Below are 21,185 nucleotides of genomic sequence, written 5' to 3'. Positions count from 1 at the left end.
GTATTAGGACCACTCGAAAATCGACAGAACTACGACATAAAAACCGCTCTAAAAATCGAAGGGACTACAATACAAAACCACTCTAAAATATCAAAGAGACTACAATATAAAACCGCTCTAAAATATCAAAGGGACATAAAGAAATGAGAGAAATGGCTCGAAAATGCATCGAGCATAAGAAAGAGAAAAAAGAAAGTTGGGAAATACAACCAACTTTGGTGTGATTTTCACAAGAGTTTGACATTTTTTATATAGTGATGGAAGCAAACTCACATATGTTAACTATCCAATGTGGGACTTAAATATTTATAGAGTTTAAAACTACTCAATATACGAGAGTTTTCCAATGTGAGACTTCAATATTCTTGTAATCTCCTAGTTGATGTTTCATTCATGGTAATTGAGAACTGCATCCTGCTGCTGAAATGTACCCAGCCTCTACTATTGACATTGCAATTGTGGTCTGTCTCTTACTTGACCATGAGATTAAGTTTTCACCAAGAAATGTGCAGTTTACACTTGTGTTTTTTTGTCTTTCTCAAGTTGGTCTACAACATAATTAGCATCACAATAACCACTTAATTTATTCTTAGTAGATTTATTGTATAACAAGCTAAGGCTGGTAGTACATTTTAAGTATCTAAGGATCCTTTTAACAATAGTTAAATGAGATTCTCGTGGATCAACCTTAAATCTGAGACACACTCACATAGTAAACATAGTATCAAGTCTGGAGGCAGTAAGGTAAAGTAGTGATACAATCATTCCGCTATATGTTTTCTGGTCAACCTTCTGACCTGATTCATCATTTTCAAGTGAACAGGTAAGGTGCATTGGAGTAGCCATAGATTTACAATAACTCATTTTAAACTGCATGATAAGCTTTTGTGTATATTTGGTTTGATGAATGTATATGCCTTTTTACTTTGCTGAAATTGTATCCCTAAGATGAACTTAAATTCTCCCATCATACTCATTTGAAAATCAAGTTGCATCAACTTAGGAAATTCTTGACAAAAAGTGTCATTAGTAGATCTAAAAATAATGTCATCAACATTAATTTGAATGACAAGAATGTCATCTCCTATTCATCTTCTAAACAGGGTGTTGTCTACTTGTCCTCTTTCATAATTGTTTTTAAACAAGAAGTTACTTAGTCTATCATACCATGCTCTAATTGCTTGTTTTAGACCATACAATGATTTCTTAAGTTTAAATACATGGTCTTGAAATTCATAACTTTCAAATCCAGTAGGCTACTTAACATAGACCTCTTCACTTATATACTCATTTAGAAATACACTTTTAACATCCATTTGATATAATCTAATGTTATTATAAGCAGCAAAAAAGAGTAGGATAAGAATAAGTTGGCCACTTGAGCAAATGTGTCAATGTAATCAATGTTTTTTGTTAACTATAGCCTTGTGCAACAAGTCTTGCCTTGTTTAAGACCATTTCCCCTCTTTAATTTAGATTGTTTTTTAAAAATCCATTTGGTTCCATTAGTTTTTTTATTTGGTCAAGGTACTAGATCCCAAAAATCATTCCTTTTAAATTCATTTAACTATTTTTGCATTGTAAGGATATGTCCATTATACGGCAGTGCTTCATCAACAATTGTAGGTTCAATTGATGATAGTATACCAAACAAAGTTGTCTCTTTCAATGATAATTTGGTCTTCAAAGGATTATTTGCATTTCCAATTATTAGAGTTTCATGATGGGATGACTCGTACTTCCATCCAGATCCCCTTTCGGACTTATCTTGACTGCTTTTGACTTGGTTAGATTCATCCTCTAATGATTTATTTCTTCTTATGATTTACTTGTATCCTCTGATTTTTAAGGTTCTTCTAGTTTTTCTACATATGCTTCCTCTTGTTCTAGTCAATCAATTGTGTCTTGGAACATAGTCTTTTCTCCCGTCATATGTCACAAGCACCCATTATCCAGGTACCATAATTGGTGTTTTAACTTGGCTGTTGAGGACATCTCAATTTCTTCCCCAACTAATTCATTTCTAGAGTTAGAATCAATGTATGTGTTGGATCCAAAGACAAAGTTGGTATGAGCCATCATAGCCAAATCTTTTTGGTCTTCATCATTAGAGGATTAATCAAAATCATCTCATGTAGCAATCATAACTTTCTTCTTTGGCGTGGAATTTTTCCTATGATGTTTCCTTTTTTTTTTTCTTCTTCTAGATTTGGACATTTTGACATGTCTAGGTTCATTCCATCCATAACATATGTTGTTTTTCTTGTCAGGTTTTTCACCCATTCCTCAATTGAACTTCCTAGAATATCTTTAAGGAGATTGTTTCTTTTTGTTGTGCCACATCTTTTGAATTTTTCTGGATATGAAAGTCAGCTCTTCAACCTCTGAGTTCAGATTCCGATCATCTGAATCATTATCCTTTGATTCTGTTGTTGCCTTCAGAACCTTCTTCAGCTTGGATTTCAAGGCCAAAGTTGGTTGCTTCTTCTTGGGCTCATCCTCAGTAAGCTAAATTTCACGTGATCTCATGAATAGTTGAATCTTAGGTCTCCACTTGCTTGGTAGACTCCTAAGAATTTTTTTCACATGCTCAGCAGTAGTATAACTCTTCTTAAGTACCTTTAATCATGAGATCAGAGTCTAGAATATGGAAATAATTGTTTCAATGTCAACATTTTCTTCCATCTTGAACATCTCATACTTTTTGACTAGGAGTTGACCTTTGTTTCTTAAACTTGCTTGTTTCCTTCATATGTCACAATCTAATTATCATAAATAATTTTTTATGTCTCATTGTTGGTGCACTTGTCAAACTCCTTGAAAGTGATTACATTTATCATGAATGCTCTGGACTTATAATGCATATTGTACATTTTTTTTATCAGCATTCATCTCCTTTCTTGAAATCTCAATACCATAAGTATTCTTTGGAATAGTATAACCATCTTGCACCAAGTTCCAAAGTTCAAGATCTTGTGAAATAAAGAAACTTATCAGCGTGTCCTTCCCATCCTCAAAACGATCTCTATAAGACATAGGTGGTTTGTTGATGTTTCCTCCAATAGCTTCTTCGTTGAATCCAGTCATGTTGAACTCATGGATCTTTCCTCAAACACTGTAAAGTGCTTAGCCTTAAGACCGAGTTCTGATGTCAATTGAAGGTGCAAACACGAGAAGAGGGTTGAATTGTATTGGACTAAGTTGATAAATTTTTATTATTTGATTTTAAACTAAATCAGATTTGATGATTTACTTGGAGTAGAAGCAATAACAAAGCTAAGGAGTGCATGGATAAAGTGACACAAGTAATTTATCTTGGTCCACAATAAACATGGCTACATCGAGTCCCTTCACTCAGAAGGATTTAATCCACTAATTCAACAACTTAAATTACAAAGCACTTAACCCTTCAAGCCAGTCTTCTCAAACAACCTAACAACCTCAAACTTTTGAGGAAGACACACACCTTGACTCTACCAACCAAGTCTTCTCCACACAAATTGACAACCTCAAATTGTTGAAGGGACACTAACACCACAATTGGGTTTGAGTACAAAGGTTTGCAACTTGAGTAGTTGCTTCTAACAAGCTGATTATAATAATGACTATCACATTCTAAGAAAAACACCTAGAAAATATTTCTTATTTCAACAAATATTTCTCTCTTTGAACTCTAAGATGAATTTGGAATTTTGAATTGTATCTTCATTCCTAGCTTGGTCAACAATAATCTTATTCAAAATTAATTTGGAACAAGATGCTTTTTGATAATATGTTCTTTAGCCAATTCTTTATTTTTGAATCCAATCTAAGCAGTTATTCTAGATTGATTTTGTTCGTATTTTGTTCAGATTGAGTTTGTAAATTCTTCAAATTGATGTTGTTCGTATTTTGTTAAGATTGAGTTTGTAAAATCTTCAGATTGATATTGTTCGTATTTTATTAAGATTGAGTTTGTAAATTCTTCAAATTGATACTGTTCATATTTTATTACTTTTACAAATTCTTTAGATGAAACTTTCTTCCTATTGCTTGTTTTGATCTGGGTGGGAAGATAGTGTTGGACCGTTTCTTGAACTTTCACAAGTAGGTATGTGACTAAGTCCAATTCAGTATTTTTTTCTTTGTCAAAATTTGTATCATATCTTTGTAAATAATAATTGTATCTTCTTGTGGATGCATCTTCTTGTAAACAATTTTTGATCATATCTTCTTGTAAATAATTCATATCTTCTTGTGATAAATCTTGACCAAATCTTCTTGTAATAAATCTTGTTCCAATATTCTTGCAAATAATTCATATCTTCTTGTAGATAAATCTTGATCAAATCTTCTTGTAAATAATTCATATCTTCTTGTAGATAAATCTTGATCAAATCTTCTTGTAAATAATTCATAACTTCTTGTGATAAGATGTTGATCATATCTTCTTTTCAACTTGATCAAATATTTTCTTCAATTATAAATTTGAATCAAATCTTATTTTAGTTTGTCTTCAAAAACACGAATCTTCTTTCAAATCTGTGAAGTCAAATATATTGTTCTCATAAAATACTTTTGTTAACACAAAAACTCTAAGTATAAAACCAACTTGGTTCCAATATTCCTTTATACGCTTGATTGGATTTGGGCGTGAACAAATTTGGGCTTGAACAAATTTGGGCTTGTTTTTGGACCTTTAGAAGTAAGGATATGACTAAGTCAAATTCAATATGTTTCTCAATCTAATAGAGTCTTTGACCTTCCATCATAGTCGTTGACTTTCCTCCATCAGAATCATTGACTTGATTACTGGAGTTAGATGTTGTGTTGTTTGAGCAATTATAGTCACAAGCAGATGCAAAATTGTGACTTAGAATTAATGGCTTGGGCAACTTTACCTTTGTTGCTTTATTAGAGTCATTATAACTTCAGATTGTGTTGCGTATCAGAGGCAACACTTTGGAACGTGTTGCTATCTTCAAAGTCAGCGCATATATGCTTCAAATGCAGACTTGAACAATGGCTTCAGACTTCAGAGACATGTTAAAGTTATTGTTCATCAGAGGCATGGAACGGTTACAGTTCATCATATGTATGCTAAAGTTATTGTTCATCAGAGGCATGGAACGGTTATTGTTCATTAGATGCATGGAAATGGAAAACTCCAGAAACATGTTGAATCTTCAGAACACACAAAATTCTTCAGAGGCACGCTGATTTACCCGAAACACGTTGAGCTTCTAGAAGCACACTGAACTACCAGAAGCACGCTATGAGAGGCAGATGCGCGTACTTTTCCAAAGCATGCATTTATCCGATTCTAAGGATTTAGTTGAATAATTTGATTTCGCTTTCTCTGACCTTTTTACTTCCTCTGGTGGTATCTTTTGGTCGTTTTCTCTGATTTTTCTATTCTAATTTTTGCATACTTAATGAAGTCGTTAGTCCAAATTTGTTGTTCTCATAAAATATTTTTGTTAACATCAAAACTATATGTGGAAAACCAACTTGATTCCAACATTGTTGAAGTTTTCCTTTATAAAAAAATTAATACTAATATATTATAATAAGTATGTGGTTAATGAAATATATATATTAATTTAATTCCTAATTAATTATATATACTTAAATTATTTGTGGGAGTTTATCAATATACTTATTTGTTTCTGGATTAATACGAAAATATCAATGTATCTTAGTATGTTATTTTGTAGGGGGGGTGTCACATAGAGAGATATTTAAGGGAGGTTAGTATTGATTGCAAAAAATAGAGAAGGTCTAATTGTTATTAAAAGGATCTCGGGGAAGATCAATGCAATTTCTCTTATAGAAAACATTTTTAGGATGTATGAAGTAACTTCCGGTGAGCCCATCAATCTCCGAAAGTCAAAATAAAAAAATCGCAGTAGAAATGTGGACCAAATTATGAAGGATAAAATTGTTAAAATGTTAGGCGTTCTGGTCATAGGCATTGGCAAGTATTTGGAAGTACTACCATCAATGATGGGTAGGAGCAAGAATTTCACTTTTCATTTCTTAAAAGATTCAGTGTGGAAACATAGCAAGAATTTATCATCAGCAATTTTTCTATGTTAATCTTTTTACATTTCTTCTTCTTTTAAAAATTAGTCACTAAAGTAAAAGTGTCATTGATCAATCAATTAAATTAATATTTTTTAACATCTTAAAATAATTATGATGTATTAATTATAATGTATAAAAATTATACGTAGACCAACTATTAATCATTAAAAAATTAGTTAAATCAATGTTTTTTTTTTAATATTGTCGTCTTAAAACTAAAACAAGAATAACACAATTACTATAATTTTGTTCACACTTCAGTTTTTTTACTTTATTTATCTAGAAATGAAGACTAACAAAACTATTAAAATATACAATTTTATACACATGAGAAATGTTTGTTATTAATTATTTAATTAAATTTAATATTTTTTTATAATAAAGAAGAATTAATTTCTATCCGGCACACCGAATTCAAACAAAAAAAAGAAGACCCGTATTGTTGTTTGGAGCCCGATCCATGAAGTTACGTACTTCTTCTACTCTTTCTACCAACGTGATCTGACCGTTGAGATGACTATGGTTGCAACTGGAAGGAAGTTACTTTCCTTTACTTCAACCCCTTTTCTCAATCTCAATCCTCTTCCTCATTTCTCTCTTTTCTCTACTTCTTATTCTTCTTTTTCCGGTGAGTAAATTAATTATCATTCCTTGTGCAGTTTTATTTTTCTTAATTAATTAATTCTCTTTGCGGTTGTATTGTGTTTGAAGTTCAGAGGATGGTTTTGTAGATTTCAGTGATAAATTTAAAAAGTGGGAAAATGGGGGCGGCACTTTTCATGAATCGGCTTGCATTGATTCCACAGCGTTCCTAGATGTTGGTGCTATCGTTCATTCAGAATCTGTTGTTGCTTCCAATGTTCGTATTGCTTCTGGAACTGTTGTTGGTCCTTCTGTTTCTATTGCTCATTCAACCAAAATTGGGTACACTTCACTTTTTTCTCTATTCATAAATTATGCAACTTTGTCATTCATTTCGAATTTGATTTCACTCATTATCTGCATGACGCATTTACTGATCTTCATCGTGATGGAGTTATAAGAAGGAGGTCTCAAGTTCAAATCCGAGAAAATTAATCTAACTACTAATTTATTAACATTTTGTCTATAAAAAGAGTTAATTCGTGGAACTGCGTGTTTTCTTACTTCAGTGAATCCTGATGCTTTTCTTCTTTAATTTGTAATTTGAATAGAAGTTCACAATTCACATGTTTGTGTATGTATAAAAACTTTTTGTATATATCGAATTTCATAATTAAACTAAACTTATGTCTGATGCAAAAAAAATTGTAATTATACTGATGAGGTTTTGATACTACTATATTTCTTTTCAGGTATAACGTCTCACTTAATAATTGCAGTATAGGCGATTCATGTGTAATTCACAGTGGAGTCTGCATTGGTCAAGATGGTAAAGCTGAATTTCTAAGCTTGCTTGTTTTGTAGTATTACTTAAGGACACCATGTGTCCTGGTATGAACCTTACTATATAACTGTAAAAACGCATAGTTTGTGGTTAAGAGACGTTTGAGTTTTACCAGTTTATGGTGCTTAATTTATTGAATAAATGATAAGTGCACACTTAAATAAACTAGAAGTGATTGTTGTTTCATTAGCGTCACTACCTATGACGATGGCACTGACAATGACATGTTAGAACCGGTAATAATTTAAGATGATGGAAGTAATTTAATGTAACCACATGTGTTGGTGGTGGACATTGGACACATTTTCAATTCTGAAGTGTTGGTACTACATAGATCACTACATTCAGATAACATTAGTATTGTATTTTACATGCAGGGTTTGGATTTTATGTGGATGGTGATGGTAATATGATAAAAAAGCCTCAGGTTGGTAATTTGTCTTGTAATTTTATTTTATCCTATATATGTTGACAGATTCTTTCTGTTTAACAATGTTTTTCAACTCACTTAGATTGTACTTACTAATAATATGAATTTCTTGCTTAAATCTGTCAGAAGTTGAATGTAATAATAGGCAACAATGTGGAAATTGGTGCAAATACATGCATTGACAGGGGCAGGTTACTTTTTTGTTGGCTTATATCCTTTTCTATTAAGCTTCATACCGTGTCAAAAATGATGATGGTATAACTTATAGTTTGGTTTTCACGTGGAATTGATGTCAGCTTTAATACTAATTTTATTTTATTCACTCTTTTGCTATACAGCTGGAGAGATACCGTTATTGGGGACAACTCGAAGATAGATAATTTAGTTCAGGTTAGCATTTAGCTTTTTCACAATTACAGAAGCAAAAAAAGAAGGCTTTGTTCTTTTGTTCTGATTAATTCTGCAGATTGGCCACAATGTAGTTATTGGGAAGAATTGTATGCTCTGTGGACAAGTTGGGATTGCAGGTTCAGCAACGTATGTTATCATCATTCATTTTGCTCTTACCTAGTCAAATTCATATTAGAAGTAATGTCATGGCCAAGGCTCAAATTTCTCAAGAGTCGCAATTTTATTTTCTTTATGTGTTCAGCATAGGAGATTATGTGACTATGGGAGGAAGGGTAGCAGTGCGAGATCATGTATCAATTACATCAAAGGTATGCTTTTGTTTTCCTGATCTTATAAGGATATCCTCTAATGGCCTTGGTGTGTCGAGGATGGCTAGTGATTATATCCTTTCCTATTTAGTGAATACTGTCGTTTGCTGGTGCCTGTTATGTGACAATGGCCCTGTTTGGATAAATAGTTTAATGAAGCACTTATAGCATAAGTGTTTATCATGTAAGTGTTATGTATAAGCTATTTCTATAATAAAAGATAAGCTGAAGTCAAACGGTTTTTGTATAATTTATAAGTTGTTTTAATAAGCTAATCTTGGAGAGCTTATGGAAATTAGATGAAAGCAACTTACTATTTATGGACACGTCATAAACTATTTCTATAAGCTTCCCAAATAGTCTCACAAGTGTATATGTCAGTGTATATGTCAGTAGATAAGCTCAAATAAGCCAATTCAAACAAGCCAAACAATATCATCAAACTACAAGTTTTTGGGAAACTGTTAATAACTAGTAAGTTGAAGATTGGAAAGACCGTGGGAATAAATACATGTTAATTACATGAAGTTTTGTGTCCCTTCATATGCCTTTTCTCTCATCAAAATAGCTTTCATCTTCATGGTATCAGTACAACCTGTAATTCCTTGTTGGCTGTACTAAATAATGATCAATCAACACTGCTTAAATTTCTTTTGCTGTTATACTATTTTTGCAGGTTCGACTTGCCGCCTTAAGTTGTGTAACCAAGAACATCACGGAACCTGGGGACTACGGTGGCTTTCCGGCTGTAATGATCTAGTCTCGTGCTTTATTTGATATAATGCGTTAGCGTCAAAGTTCATAGATAGTTTGACATACATAAATATTATTAGGTGGATTCATAAACAACAATCTTTACTGCTTTGTAGGTTTCTATTTACAAATGGCGGAGACAAGTTGCAAGCAGTTTTGTTGTTAGATGAGTTTGAGTACTTGCCTCGCAAAATCAATATGTAGGGAGCACAGTTCTTAGTTATGGAAGAAATTTACTCAAACAACATAAATCCAAAACCTAATCATCTTGTATCTCAGTATTTTAGGTGCAGATTTGTAGGATCCGTCAGATACTAAGCTTATTCTAGTGGAAGTAAGGGTCTCTCGCATGTCGGCAAGCAGGAAGCATTCCTTGGTACAGGAGTGCACGCGACACAAATAATATTGTTTTCTAGGTGTTGGAAGGAAAGAAAAACAATCAATGTGCTTTCTACGGTGATAAGGTACTAAAGTCATGGAACATTTCTAATATTTGCCAAATGAAATTTGCTTTCCGTGCCACTCAAGTTTTCTAATGCTTTTCCAAATTTGAATTTAGTCACTAACACTTTCTTTGAGTATGACAAGGCTCAAATTTTGGATTGTTACATAGCAGTCGTTGCCCAATTGTGATAATTTTCCAGCTGTTTTTTATTAATGCAACTTTACTCTTCTAGGATTTAGCATAATCATCAAACTGTATATTCCACCTTTAAAGCAAAAACTCATTCCCATGTTTAATTCCAAATGACATACCTGTCTGCCACAATATGTTGATGGTCATGACTGGTGCTATGAGCTAAGCCAGCGCTGTGTGCACAGGCAATTACGCTTGCTCAACTAGAGAACAAATAGGTTGATTCATTTCTTTAAAAATGTGCTTGTTTCTTAAACACCAAATAACCCACATGATGCACATCTTTCTTAAACATATTAGTTGTACCTGGTGGGGGAGAGTCATTGCCAAAACCGCAAGCTATTCAGACCTCCATCATCTTTGTGCAACTGGAAAATACTGTGCAAAACAGTTTTGTCCTCTGGGTTACATATCAGATAGGTTTTGATCCCCAAAGACTCCTCTACTTCCTAGTGTCTCCCTTGATGGTAAGGCAGGACGGCAAAGTTGCCATCAAAACATGTACTGTTAATATGTTGTGGCAAAAGAGTATAGAGTACCTCAAGGTGTCACTTATCATTAGGGTTGTTAAAAAAACTGAAATTCATAATTGAAAAAAACTGAAATTCATAATTGAACTGAACCGCACTTATAAAATACCTTGTATATAAGTTCATCAACTGAACTAAGATTATAAACACAGCTCACTAACTAAACCAAATCAGATAAAACCGAACCAAACCAACATTTTAACATTTCAAGAACTGAACTAAATTATTTTCAATATTTTCGAAGTTTTCAAAATCAATTTAGAAAATTTATTTTGAAATCAAAACTGAATCCTATATCCACCCGAGAGCATGAGATAGAAGTGTCACCCACCATTTTTGACTGTCGTCTACTGGCCAGAAGCGTGCTGTGAACAAAACGTCTTTGCAATTAGAAGTACTACCGCGAACTGAACGTTGTCGTAAACACTACCATTCAAAGTTAGTAGCTAACTAAAGATTAGAATCGTCGTCGTATCCTCAAAAGCCTTTGGTTGCAAATACCACCATTGTCAGTTTTGATTTATACATAGCTATTGTGCATTTTAACTTCCACATAGCTCAATTGGGGTGTGTTTGACTTTGACCCGACTATTTTTAAGCTAAAAAGTTTCACTAAAGCTAAAGTTAAAAATAAGAACTTAGTGATAAAGATAAAGTTTGAAATTAAAAGTTGGTTGACAAAATGGAAAGCAATGGGACTGCTAATAAATAAATAAAATAACAGGGTTGAATTATAGTTTAAATATATTTTCTTTCAAGAAACATTCACAAAAGCTTTTTGAAAAGAATGTCTAAGATTTAAATTTAATAAAAAAGTTTTCTATTGTAGGACGATATAAAAAGTTTTATATTAGTTGAATACCAATTTGATAGTTACATTTAATCTCTTATATTTTAAAAAGACTTTTTTACCATCATTCAAATTATTATTGTTCCCGTATGTAAACATAAGGTACAAATAATGGTTATCCTATGAAGCTACTTAGGAGGAGGTAGAATACTCTAAAATAGCTTAGGTAAAAATACATTGTTTAAGAATGAATCCACTTTTTTCCTCTTAAGTGTCTTTTTTTATATCACTTCTTGACTTAATAGACCCTTCTTTGGACGTCCAAGCCTATTAAGATACATTTATGAGATTCACATTAATCATTCGTATGAGTATTATAGCACATGAAGTTGGGTGCCCCTTCTCTATGCAACTTTTCTATATAGGGCACACGGGGTTGGAGCATGTGTAGCCAAAGGCGCTCATTCGTGTAGGATCCATGGCACAACATGGATCCCATCCTAAAAGGACCACAACTTTCACTTGGACAATAACTTGGTGTCAGACTAACTTGTGCAGTTGAACTAAGGGTAAGTTTGGTGCAGTTGATTAAGGTGGACCTTAACATGACCTGAATGGACAAGCTAAGTTAGGTCTGACCTGAATGGTTAAGTTAAGTTAAACATGACCAAAATGGTGGAACTGAGCTAAACATGAGTTGAATGGTGGAGCTAAACTAAGTTGAGCTAACTGGTGGGGTTGAGTTGAATTATTGAGCTGAGTTGAATAATGGAGTTGAGCTAGGGAGGATATGAATGGTAGAGCTAAGCTAGGCTGACCTGAATGGTGGAGTTGGGCTATGCAGGAAATGAATGGTGGAGTTGAGTTAGGTTGGAGCTGAATGGAGTAGTTGAGCTAGATATGAGTTGAATGGAGTAGTTGAGCTAGATATGAGCTGAATGATGGAGCTCAACATGACATGAATAGTCAAGCTGATTTTGAGTAGGACTTGACTTGTCAAGTGAAATAGTGGGAGCCATGTGTTATGCTAGATCAGATGTAGAGATAACGAGAAGGGGTGGAGGGAGCCAAAATCTCTCCAAAGTTCATTTTGCTCTTCCTCTATTTTGAGAGGATTTTGAAGAATGGAGAGGAGGGCTTAGTATAATTAAAAAATCATTTAAAATATATATCCTCTATTTGAACCAAACACAAAAAACATTAAAAAGAACTCTACTATTCTCTTTTAAATGAAACATGTCTCTATTTTTCTTCATTCGTCTACCCTTGATTAAAATTCATCTTATTCTCTCCTTCGTTGAACCAAACACACCCTTAATATATCAGCATACCTTAACTCTATTAAGTAAGTGAGACTAACTAAGGAACCGAATTGATCAATCCCTAAAGCCATATACTATTTTTTAATAATATTGAAAAAACTAAGGATTGAATTGATTTAAGTGTCAACAGAGAAAAACAACTTTAGACATATATATTCCATTGTTATTCATGGTGCCTTTAAATTATCTTTTTATCAACGCAACAATTATTATTAATATTTAAATTTTTTAACTATTTAATATTGTAATTCACAATTTTATCTTTTATCTTTGCCTTTTAGATATTTTTTATATTCACTTTTTATTTATCCTACAATGAGATTTATATACCAAAATGTCCACCTTCAGTAAGTCGCATCTCCGGATATGTGACCTTATTTTATTTTATTTTTTATAACAAATGAATAATTATTAATTTAATAAATAAAAAATAATTAATAAAACAAAATTATACTAATAAAATCAATTAAAATATATTTAATAAAAAAAACATCAATGTTAATGCGTTTGAGTAGATATGTCAAAACAAACGATGTGTTAAATTATTTTAACAATTCCCTTATGACGTATTTTGTAGACAAACTAGCAACTTTATTACAACTTCCTCCTATTTTATCACAACTATTTCTTATTATCTTCAAAGTTATTTTATCTTTTTTTTATAACACGTTATTTGTTTTGATATATCTATTCAAGTGATGTTTTTACTTTATTTTATTTAATTTTTTTAATATTATTTTATTTTATTTAATTATTTTTTATTTATTAAATTAACAATTATTCATTTGTTATAAAAAAAAATAAAAAAAAATATTGACTATAGACGATCTCATACAGAGATGCGATTTTTTGATCGTACACAGAGATGCGATTTTTTGAAAGAATTTTAAATAAAAAAGATATAAAAGTTAAATAACTCAATTGTTGTTAAATAGTTATAAAAGTTAAATAAAAAAGAAAGAATATAAAAGATATATAAAAGATATAAAAGTTCAATAAATTGTTGTATCTTTTTTTCGGATATCTCAATTTCCTCTTTTTTCAATAATACAGTTTCCTCCTCTTTAATTAGAATTACTAATAATTTATCCTTTCAAAAAAGTTACTTTTAAATTAAAAAGTTTAAAATAAAATAGATTTAATTGCAGTTTTAATCCCTTTATTATTATCAATTCATGAAAATTGTCCTCCTATTTTAAAAGTTGACAATTTTGGTTCATCCCTAAGATTTTTGAACTAAAAAAATGTAGAATTGACATATTTTTAATGACGTGACATACAATTCTATGATATAGAACCATCTAAATATATTAATTATTCACATGTCATTAATTAAATTAAAAATATGAAAAAAGTTTGAAGTTGAAAACTAAGTTTTTACTGCGTTTTATTCCAATTTCATGGGTGTTAATCATTTTATAATACCGTATCATATGTCACGTTATTTAAAATATTTCACTCGTTATTTTTTAGTTAAAAAATCAAAAGGAGAGACTAAAATTGTCCACTTCGAAAATAGAAAGACCAATTTCGTGAATCAATAAAAATAGAGAGACTAAAATTGCAATTAAACTAATAAAATAAAGATTAGTGAGTTCTTACTCGAGTAACCAAACAAAATTTTGTTTAAACTTGCAGAATTTGTAGATACATCCATGATTAGGGTACACTCGCACAAATACCTCTATTCATTAAAACAATCTTTTTAATTTGGAGATTATAACTTTGACATAACTTAGTAAAAGTTGTAAAACTATATCCGTAAATAATCACTCATATTATGTAGTTTTCTTTATAAAAAATCGAATATCTTTTGTGCATAATTGTAGAGACTAGTGTCTTGAGATTTTAGGGATCTAAATCGACAACAAACTTTCTTTAATAACGATGTTGTATATCTAAGTTCATGTTGGATCCCAGAACTTTGATTAAGCTAACTCATACTATGTAGTACCTTCATGCGTGAGAAACCTAGTTAGGCCTATTTTTGAACCCAACTTTTGAACATCCTCTCCAACTTGTTGTCTGTATTCTCGGAAGCTAAACTTTTTGTAAAGAGAGGGTTTTTCACAACTCTCAATCACAGTATCATTTAAAGGACACAAGAAATATGCCATAGAAAACCTTTCTACTTTTGGATTGGTAACAACTCGATGTTTAACACTCTTGTACACCCCGTTACTCCAAGCCTACAATATGATGCATTTAAAAACAGATACACAATTAAATATTTATATAACGATAATATAATATCATATTAATAACTAATGTCATGCTAAGATACAATGTAAACAAATTTTACTTCGATATTAAATTACAAGCATCTTTTAGAAATAAAATATCCTTAAATATAAATTTATTTTCAAATTACTATACATTTATTTATTTTTAAATATACTCTTATTAAGAGTATTAATTTATCTTAAAAGATGAAATGTCAAAGTTGAAAATATATAAACACAAAAGAACATTTTAATAACATTCATATATGTAAAATAAAACATTAAATGAACTACCTACTTTTCCTTAATATATACATATAAAAAACATATCAAATGAAAGAAGTTTTATGAGACGGTGAAAAAGCTAAATCTTAATCACACAATGACCAAGAAGAAAATATGTTTTTAAATGTATCACTTAAATAACTCTTAAGAGGCACATATCATTTAAAAAAGTCACATAATTTTTTCTTCTTATCTTGACCATTCATATATAATTGTGTGGTCAAGATTTAACTACTAACGTCTCATTCTAAAACTTCTCTTATTTGATATATATATATCAAACTTAGCATCTTTGATAATTCTTTATCATATTTTTGAATTATATAAGTTACCTTTTGATCAAAAGTTATTATCACATAAATTATACTTATAAATTGACATTAATTTAAAATTATTTGATATGTCAATGAAATATATAAAAATTAACATCTTATTTGTTGAAAAGGATAACTTTGATGTATCTCATTAATATGTCAAATGATTTTAGATTAACGTTAAATTTTACATACATGATAAAAGTTTTTATGAAACGAGAGATTTTGAAAAACAAATATGCATTAAAAATTTATCAAATATGTCATACTAATAATCAAAACAAATATGCATTAAAAATTTATCAAATATGTCGTACTAATAATCAGATAAAAAGTCAATTACATTTGGAAGTTTACTTACCGAATGGAGTAGGATATATATAGATTTCACCGTATAAATTTTTTTTAATGTATTTTATTTTAAAAGAAAATATAATTTGACCTAATTTTGAAAATAACCGATAAGATCACTCTCTTTTCACACTTACTCTAACGGTCACTTTCTATTGAGTCAAATTTATGTAGACTCCACCACTTTATAAAATTCATCTTTACATTATGAGACTTCCATTAATTTCACTCAATAAAATAGTGAATATTAAAGCACATGTTGAAAATAGAATGTTTCTATTGCACCTCAATTTTGAAATATGATTGCACACATATTTTTTACATTATTGGTGCATAATTATTAAACTCTACCTGAAATAAGTCTCCTATGTTGATTATAAGAGAACCAGGATTTGGTTTAACTGCAATCCATTTCTTGTCTTTGACTAATTGCAAACCTCCTACTTGATCTTGATATAATATGGTGATGAAATCACTATCAGTGTGTGGCATTAAACCATGAATCTCAGAAGCTATGGGACAAGGAGGATATCTGTTCAATCGAATATAACTAGTATTGGGCAAGCAATTCTCCTTAAAAAATGTTGAATCATAATCATGACCCATTTTTTGAGCCAGAATGTCAGCTAATGTTTGTGCAAGATTGGATGCTATGGTAGCAAATTGTTCAATTGTTGATCTGCAAAAATTATATACATAAATATAAATCTAATAGAATTGGTAAGTTATAACTTTTTTATATACTTTTATAAATAAATAATTTTCTTTTTGTCCAGTAAGTACGACTCTAATAGTAACCGCGACATTTTTTTAATAAAAAAAAAAATAGAATATTTTGATTCATCAACTAATATTTTTTGCCAAAAAAATATTGATATGATACATCTAGAAATGACATGGTACTATGATATGGCATAGTAGAATTTAATATTTATATGTGTCCACCTTATCAAATATTAAAATAAATATATTTAAAATAAAATAAAAATATTATCAGAAATTAAAATAATTTACAAAAATATATTTATTTTTATAATTTTATCTTTTATAATTTATTTTTAACTTAAAAATATTTTGTTTTTATTTTTAAGTTATATTATTAATTTAACGTTCGATAAAATAAATAAATATAAACCATACTTGTATTTTATTACATCGAGATATTTAATATCATATTATTTTAAATATAATGGTTAATACTTTTTAGAGATGGCTAGGAATATATAGTATCTTTGTCATGTGGGTTAAGAGTGCAAGTTAGTTAATAAGCCGCAAATAATTAATTGTTTTTGCGTAAGTCGCAACTAATTAATTAGATAATATGTATTTGTAAAAAAATCTTGATTGCAGTTTTTTTCTTCTCGTGAAAGTTGATTTTTCTATCTTAAAATTTAACAATTTTGATTACTCTTTTTTATTTTTAAGTAAAAAATATATTAATGTGATATATTTTAATGATGTTACATATATTAAATGGTGAATATTTATAAAACTGCAATAAAATTCTTTAAAAATTCAGTTAAAATTTATAAAATTATTCATTTTTATAATTTAATTAATAATATATAAATAATTAATGTATCTAAATAGTTCTACATTATAAAATCTTATTTCACATTATTTAAAAAATATTACATCATTATTTTTAAAATAAAAGTTAAGAAAAAGAAAGATTATAATGTATCTTCGTGCATTTTTTAAAATAATAAAAGATAGAAAATGTGCAAATGTGAATTAAAAAAACACACGTGGTGCGAATTGAATAAATATAGGAGTGGACATAGTGACAACAATTCCACTTGTTCTTAAATTCTAACTCAATTGGTAAATATCGACATTGTTAAGTTTAACATCTTGTCTCGAAATCGAATAGAACTTCGTAATTGTGTGACTTAGTCAAAATAAAATTTATTATATTTTCTAAAATAAAATTTAAAAAAAAAAAAAAAAAAATAAAACTAAAACAGTGATTATGGTGTTAAAAATGAATTAATTTAACTAATAAAATAGTAATTATAATTAAAAATCAGTGTTATTCTTACCTTTCGGTGACTTTACCTTCATAACAACTAACAAACAATATTGTTCTTTAAAAAAATGATTTTTCCTCCAAACTCATTTTTTAAAAAGTAACTTTTGCTTTAGATGGTAAAAAAAAAACAGCAATTCCACTTGTGTATGAGGTTAATATATAGCTAAGGTTTTTGATAGGTTAATATATAGCTAGGTTGTATTGTAAATTTGTAATACATGCGTCTAGCCATATATGAGACGAGACATTGGAAATTAAACTTCATAGGCTATGTATGAAGTGAAATATGTTACATTCAAATTAAGTTAAAATAAATTATTTTTAAATTATGAAATTTCATAAGCTTCTTAAAATGACTAATTGAAATAACTTATGCATAAATTTTTAATGTGATAAGTGGTTATTGAATAAGGATTTAAGAAGATGAATAAAATAAAGCATATCAATTATTTTAGAAAGAAAAAAGAATAAATAAACGAAAGAAAATAGTTTTGAGTGAGGATACATACCTAAGTGCATTTGATTCATTGTTAGGCTCTAATACATCAACTAAAGGAATATGAAACGCTTCCGACCAACATAACTGTTTAACACATGTGGCACTAGGTGTTCCCCAACGATAACTACCAGAAGAAAATTGCAAGAACTTGTCCTCTTTAGTCTTTTTATCAAAGGGAAGCTTGAACATTTTCTCTTGTTCACACCTTAACCTATTGAAAATGTCATTTGGAATTCCATGCTTTACAACTTGAAAAAAACCCCATTCTTGTGAAGCTCTAGCTATCTCACACTTGCACTCTTCCCTAACCATTTCATCCTTGTCTTCTAAATGGCTTAGATCGATCAACGGAAGTTCGCATTTTTCGATCACTATGAACTCGTCGTCGTCGTCAAAATCATTACAATTGTTGGTTTTGGCCTTGTTCAAGAGGATCTTGTATGCTTCCTCAAAGGGTGGCTCCGAAATTGGTTCCATGTTTTGTTAGCTACATGAGATGGATGTTAAAATAACAATAGATGGGTGATGGTTTTCTTAGAAGAAAAAAATAAGATACAAAAAGACAAATACAACTAGTTTTTTTTAGTACAATTATGCTATATCCCTCTAGATTAAAATATAAATAAAAATTAATTATTATTTTTTAATATATTTAACTAAAAATTAGAACCAACTAAGTTAATTTTATTTGATAATATATTAAATTATTTAATTTTTTTAAAATCACTTTATTGCATTTTTCTTTCTTCAAATAAATCTATTTCTTTTCAAAAATTGAAAAGATGTAATCCATAAGAAATAATCCACGCATGTGGGAGTCACATGTACATACTAACACACCTTTGGGAAATTGAATGAGGTATTGTCACCATCATTTTTAATAAATATGACAAATCAAGCATTTTCTTTAACTTATTGAATGAGAGGTAGCAAGATACTAATGTAGAATGTACTATTACACGTAGAAATTAAACTATTTTCAAAAATGAGGTGGCTATATATTTAGCCTTTTAAAAAGAAAAAAGATTTAAGTTAAAATTGGAGCTAATTAATTTAGTAACTAATTTATTAATATTTTTCAATTAAATATATATATAGTTACACTACATGTCGACATCTATGGCACATAGCATATATAAGCTCATTTAATTTTATACATTGATCTTCAGTTGACACTTTCGCATGGTCACATCTAGCTAGAAGTCAAAGCACGTGACTGGATCTGTTGACTTATAATTTCAATTTACAAGTTTTAATTATTATAGAAGGCCCTCCCAAAAAAATTATTATAAAAAGCCAAGTTGCAGCTTAAGTAAACTTTAAATAATTTATATTTTAAATTAATTTTGATTAAAGTACCAATATCCAACCAAATTTAGGGATACTTAAGAATTTAAAAAAAAAAACTTTTGTTAGTTGGTTGGTTAAATATTTGGTTAGTTAGTTAGACTCTTGATATGCTTTTACTACCATGCAAGTTCTGCCACGAATCTACATTTATGGGTTCTGGGGAGAATATTTGAACATGACTCTTATTTTTTTAGTAAGTACATATTTAATTATTAACATTTTATATTATTTTATAATTATTTTAGATTATCTACATTTCTCTTTTCAACTGTTTAAATGAAAAACTACCCAAAAAACTTAGTATGAATTTTTTACAAAGGTCAAAATATACAAGATAAGTTTTTTACCTTTACAATGTCCAGAGGTTTAAATATCACGATTGATTGAAAGTTTAAATTCTCATTAGAAATATACTCATATCCTTTTTGATGAAAATATATATGCATATTTGAGTTTATGTTAAAGCAAAAAATAATTAAATTATTAATGAGTTTTTGTTAATAACGAATATGTAATAAAATATGAATGTGAATTACAATTGAGATAATTATTAATTAGAATTTAAATATTATTCAAGATACTAAAGCAATTTTGCTTAAAAATCATACGATGTAAAAAAAAAATTGAATTCAAATAGTATATACACGTATACAATGATGATATCATGTAAGTGAGAGCCAATATGTTATCATGCCTAGCTATGTGTGTGTACACATTAAAATTACGATGGTAAAGATTAATATGGAGAACATGTTTTAGGAAGTAATTCAAATGTAGGCATTTAATTTGAATTGCCATAAAAAATGGCTAAAATTAAAGTATATACCTTTTCCCGAAGAGTAATGAAATATATGCAAGAAGGATGGTGTTACATGTAGAAGAAGAGGTACCAATATATGTAGTAAGAAAGAATGTGATATGGTAAGATAGTTGAATTAGGAGTTGATACAATTTATAGGCAATAAGAGCATCAACTATTCACATACTAGTGCTGAATAAAAGCCCACGCGTCTCATGGAGATATCATAGAAATTAATATAGTCTCTTTGTAATAATTGTTCTATTTCATCTTCAGCATTGGATGTGGTTATTAATATAAGCTCTTTTAGCTTTTGAAAATAAAATATCACAGAAATTAATATAGTATATGATTTTTAAATTTTTTCCCTTTTGTTTTAATACATTATTAATTTAATATTAGTTCTTTAAATTGTAAATGTCAATTAAATTAATCTTTGTATTTTATAAATTGATAAATATATATCTGAAATTATAATCTAATAATCAAAATAATTCATATTTAAATTTTTATTGTTAGAGATTATGATGTGATATGTTAATTGAATTTTTTACCATTCATGTTGATCTCACATCAATGTCATCACGACGTTAAATTTTAATTTTTGACCCTTTATGTTAATTTAAATTTTTCATTAATTAATTTGTGTAAAATTAATTT

General features: G+C 29.4%; 2 protein-coding genes across 5 annotated transcripts; one reads left to right on the top strand and one right to left on the bottom strand.

Annotated features, from left to right (window-relative positions):
- The first annotated feature begins 6,491 nt into the window (after window positions 1-6,491).
- LOC101514331 (probable UDP-3-O-acylglucosamine N-acyltransferase 2, mitochondrial) lies at window positions 6,492-9,916 on the top strand. 4 transcript variants are annotated; one of them, XM_004492165.4, is made up of 11 exons: window positions 6,492-6,694; window positions 6,783-6,990; window positions 7,401-7,477; window positions 7,870-7,919; window positions 8,049-8,113; window positions 8,261-8,312; window positions 8,389-8,459; window positions 8,575-8,641; window positions 9,318-9,389; window positions 9,511-9,594; window positions 9,674-9,916. In XM_004492165.4, exons 1-10 carry the CDS (start codon window positions 6,580-6,582, stop codon window positions 9,562-9,564), a joined length of 831 nt encoding a protein of 276 aa, XP_004492222.1. In that variant the 5' UTR covers window positions 6,492-6,579; the 3' UTR covers window positions 9,565-9,594; window positions 9,674-9,916. The 4 variants fall into 4 exon arrangements, with proteins under 4 accessions (XP_004492222.1, XP_004492221.1, XP_073221742.1 ...); XM_073365641.1 differs by having other exon boundaries at window positions 6,495-6,694; window positions 6,798-6,990; XM_004492164.4 differs by having other exon boundaries at window positions 9,511-9,916.
- Window positions 9,917-14,280: 4,364 nt separating this feature from the next.
- Window positions 14,281-20,689, bottom strand: LOC101515302 (gibberellin 2-beta-dioxygenase 8-like). Its single transcript, XM_004492168.4, has 4 exons — window positions 20,553-20,689; window positions 18,387-18,863; window positions 16,197-16,524; window positions 14,281-14,862 (listed from the first exon to the last, which is right to left on the bottom strand). Exons 2-4 carry the CDS (start codon window positions 18,851-18,853, stop codon window positions 14,617-14,619), a joined length of 1,041 nt encoding a protein of 346 aa, XP_004492225.1. The 5' UTR covers window positions 18,854-18,863; window positions 20,553-20,689; the 3' UTR covers window positions 14,281-14,616.
- Window positions 20,690-21,185: the final 496 nt, after the last annotated feature.

Source organism: Cicer arietinum, chromosome 3 (assembly GCF_000331145.2).
Source record: "Cicer arietinum cultivar CDC Frontier isolate Library 1 chromosome 3, Cicar.CDCFrontier_v2.0, whole genome shotgun sequence".
Taxonomy (NCBI): Eukaryota; Viridiplantae; Streptophyta; class Magnoliopsida; order Fabales; family Fabaceae; genus Cicer; species Cicer arietinum.
Note: the sequence above shows the minus strand (reverse complement) of the source record. Positions and strands in the feature narration are given on the sequence as shown.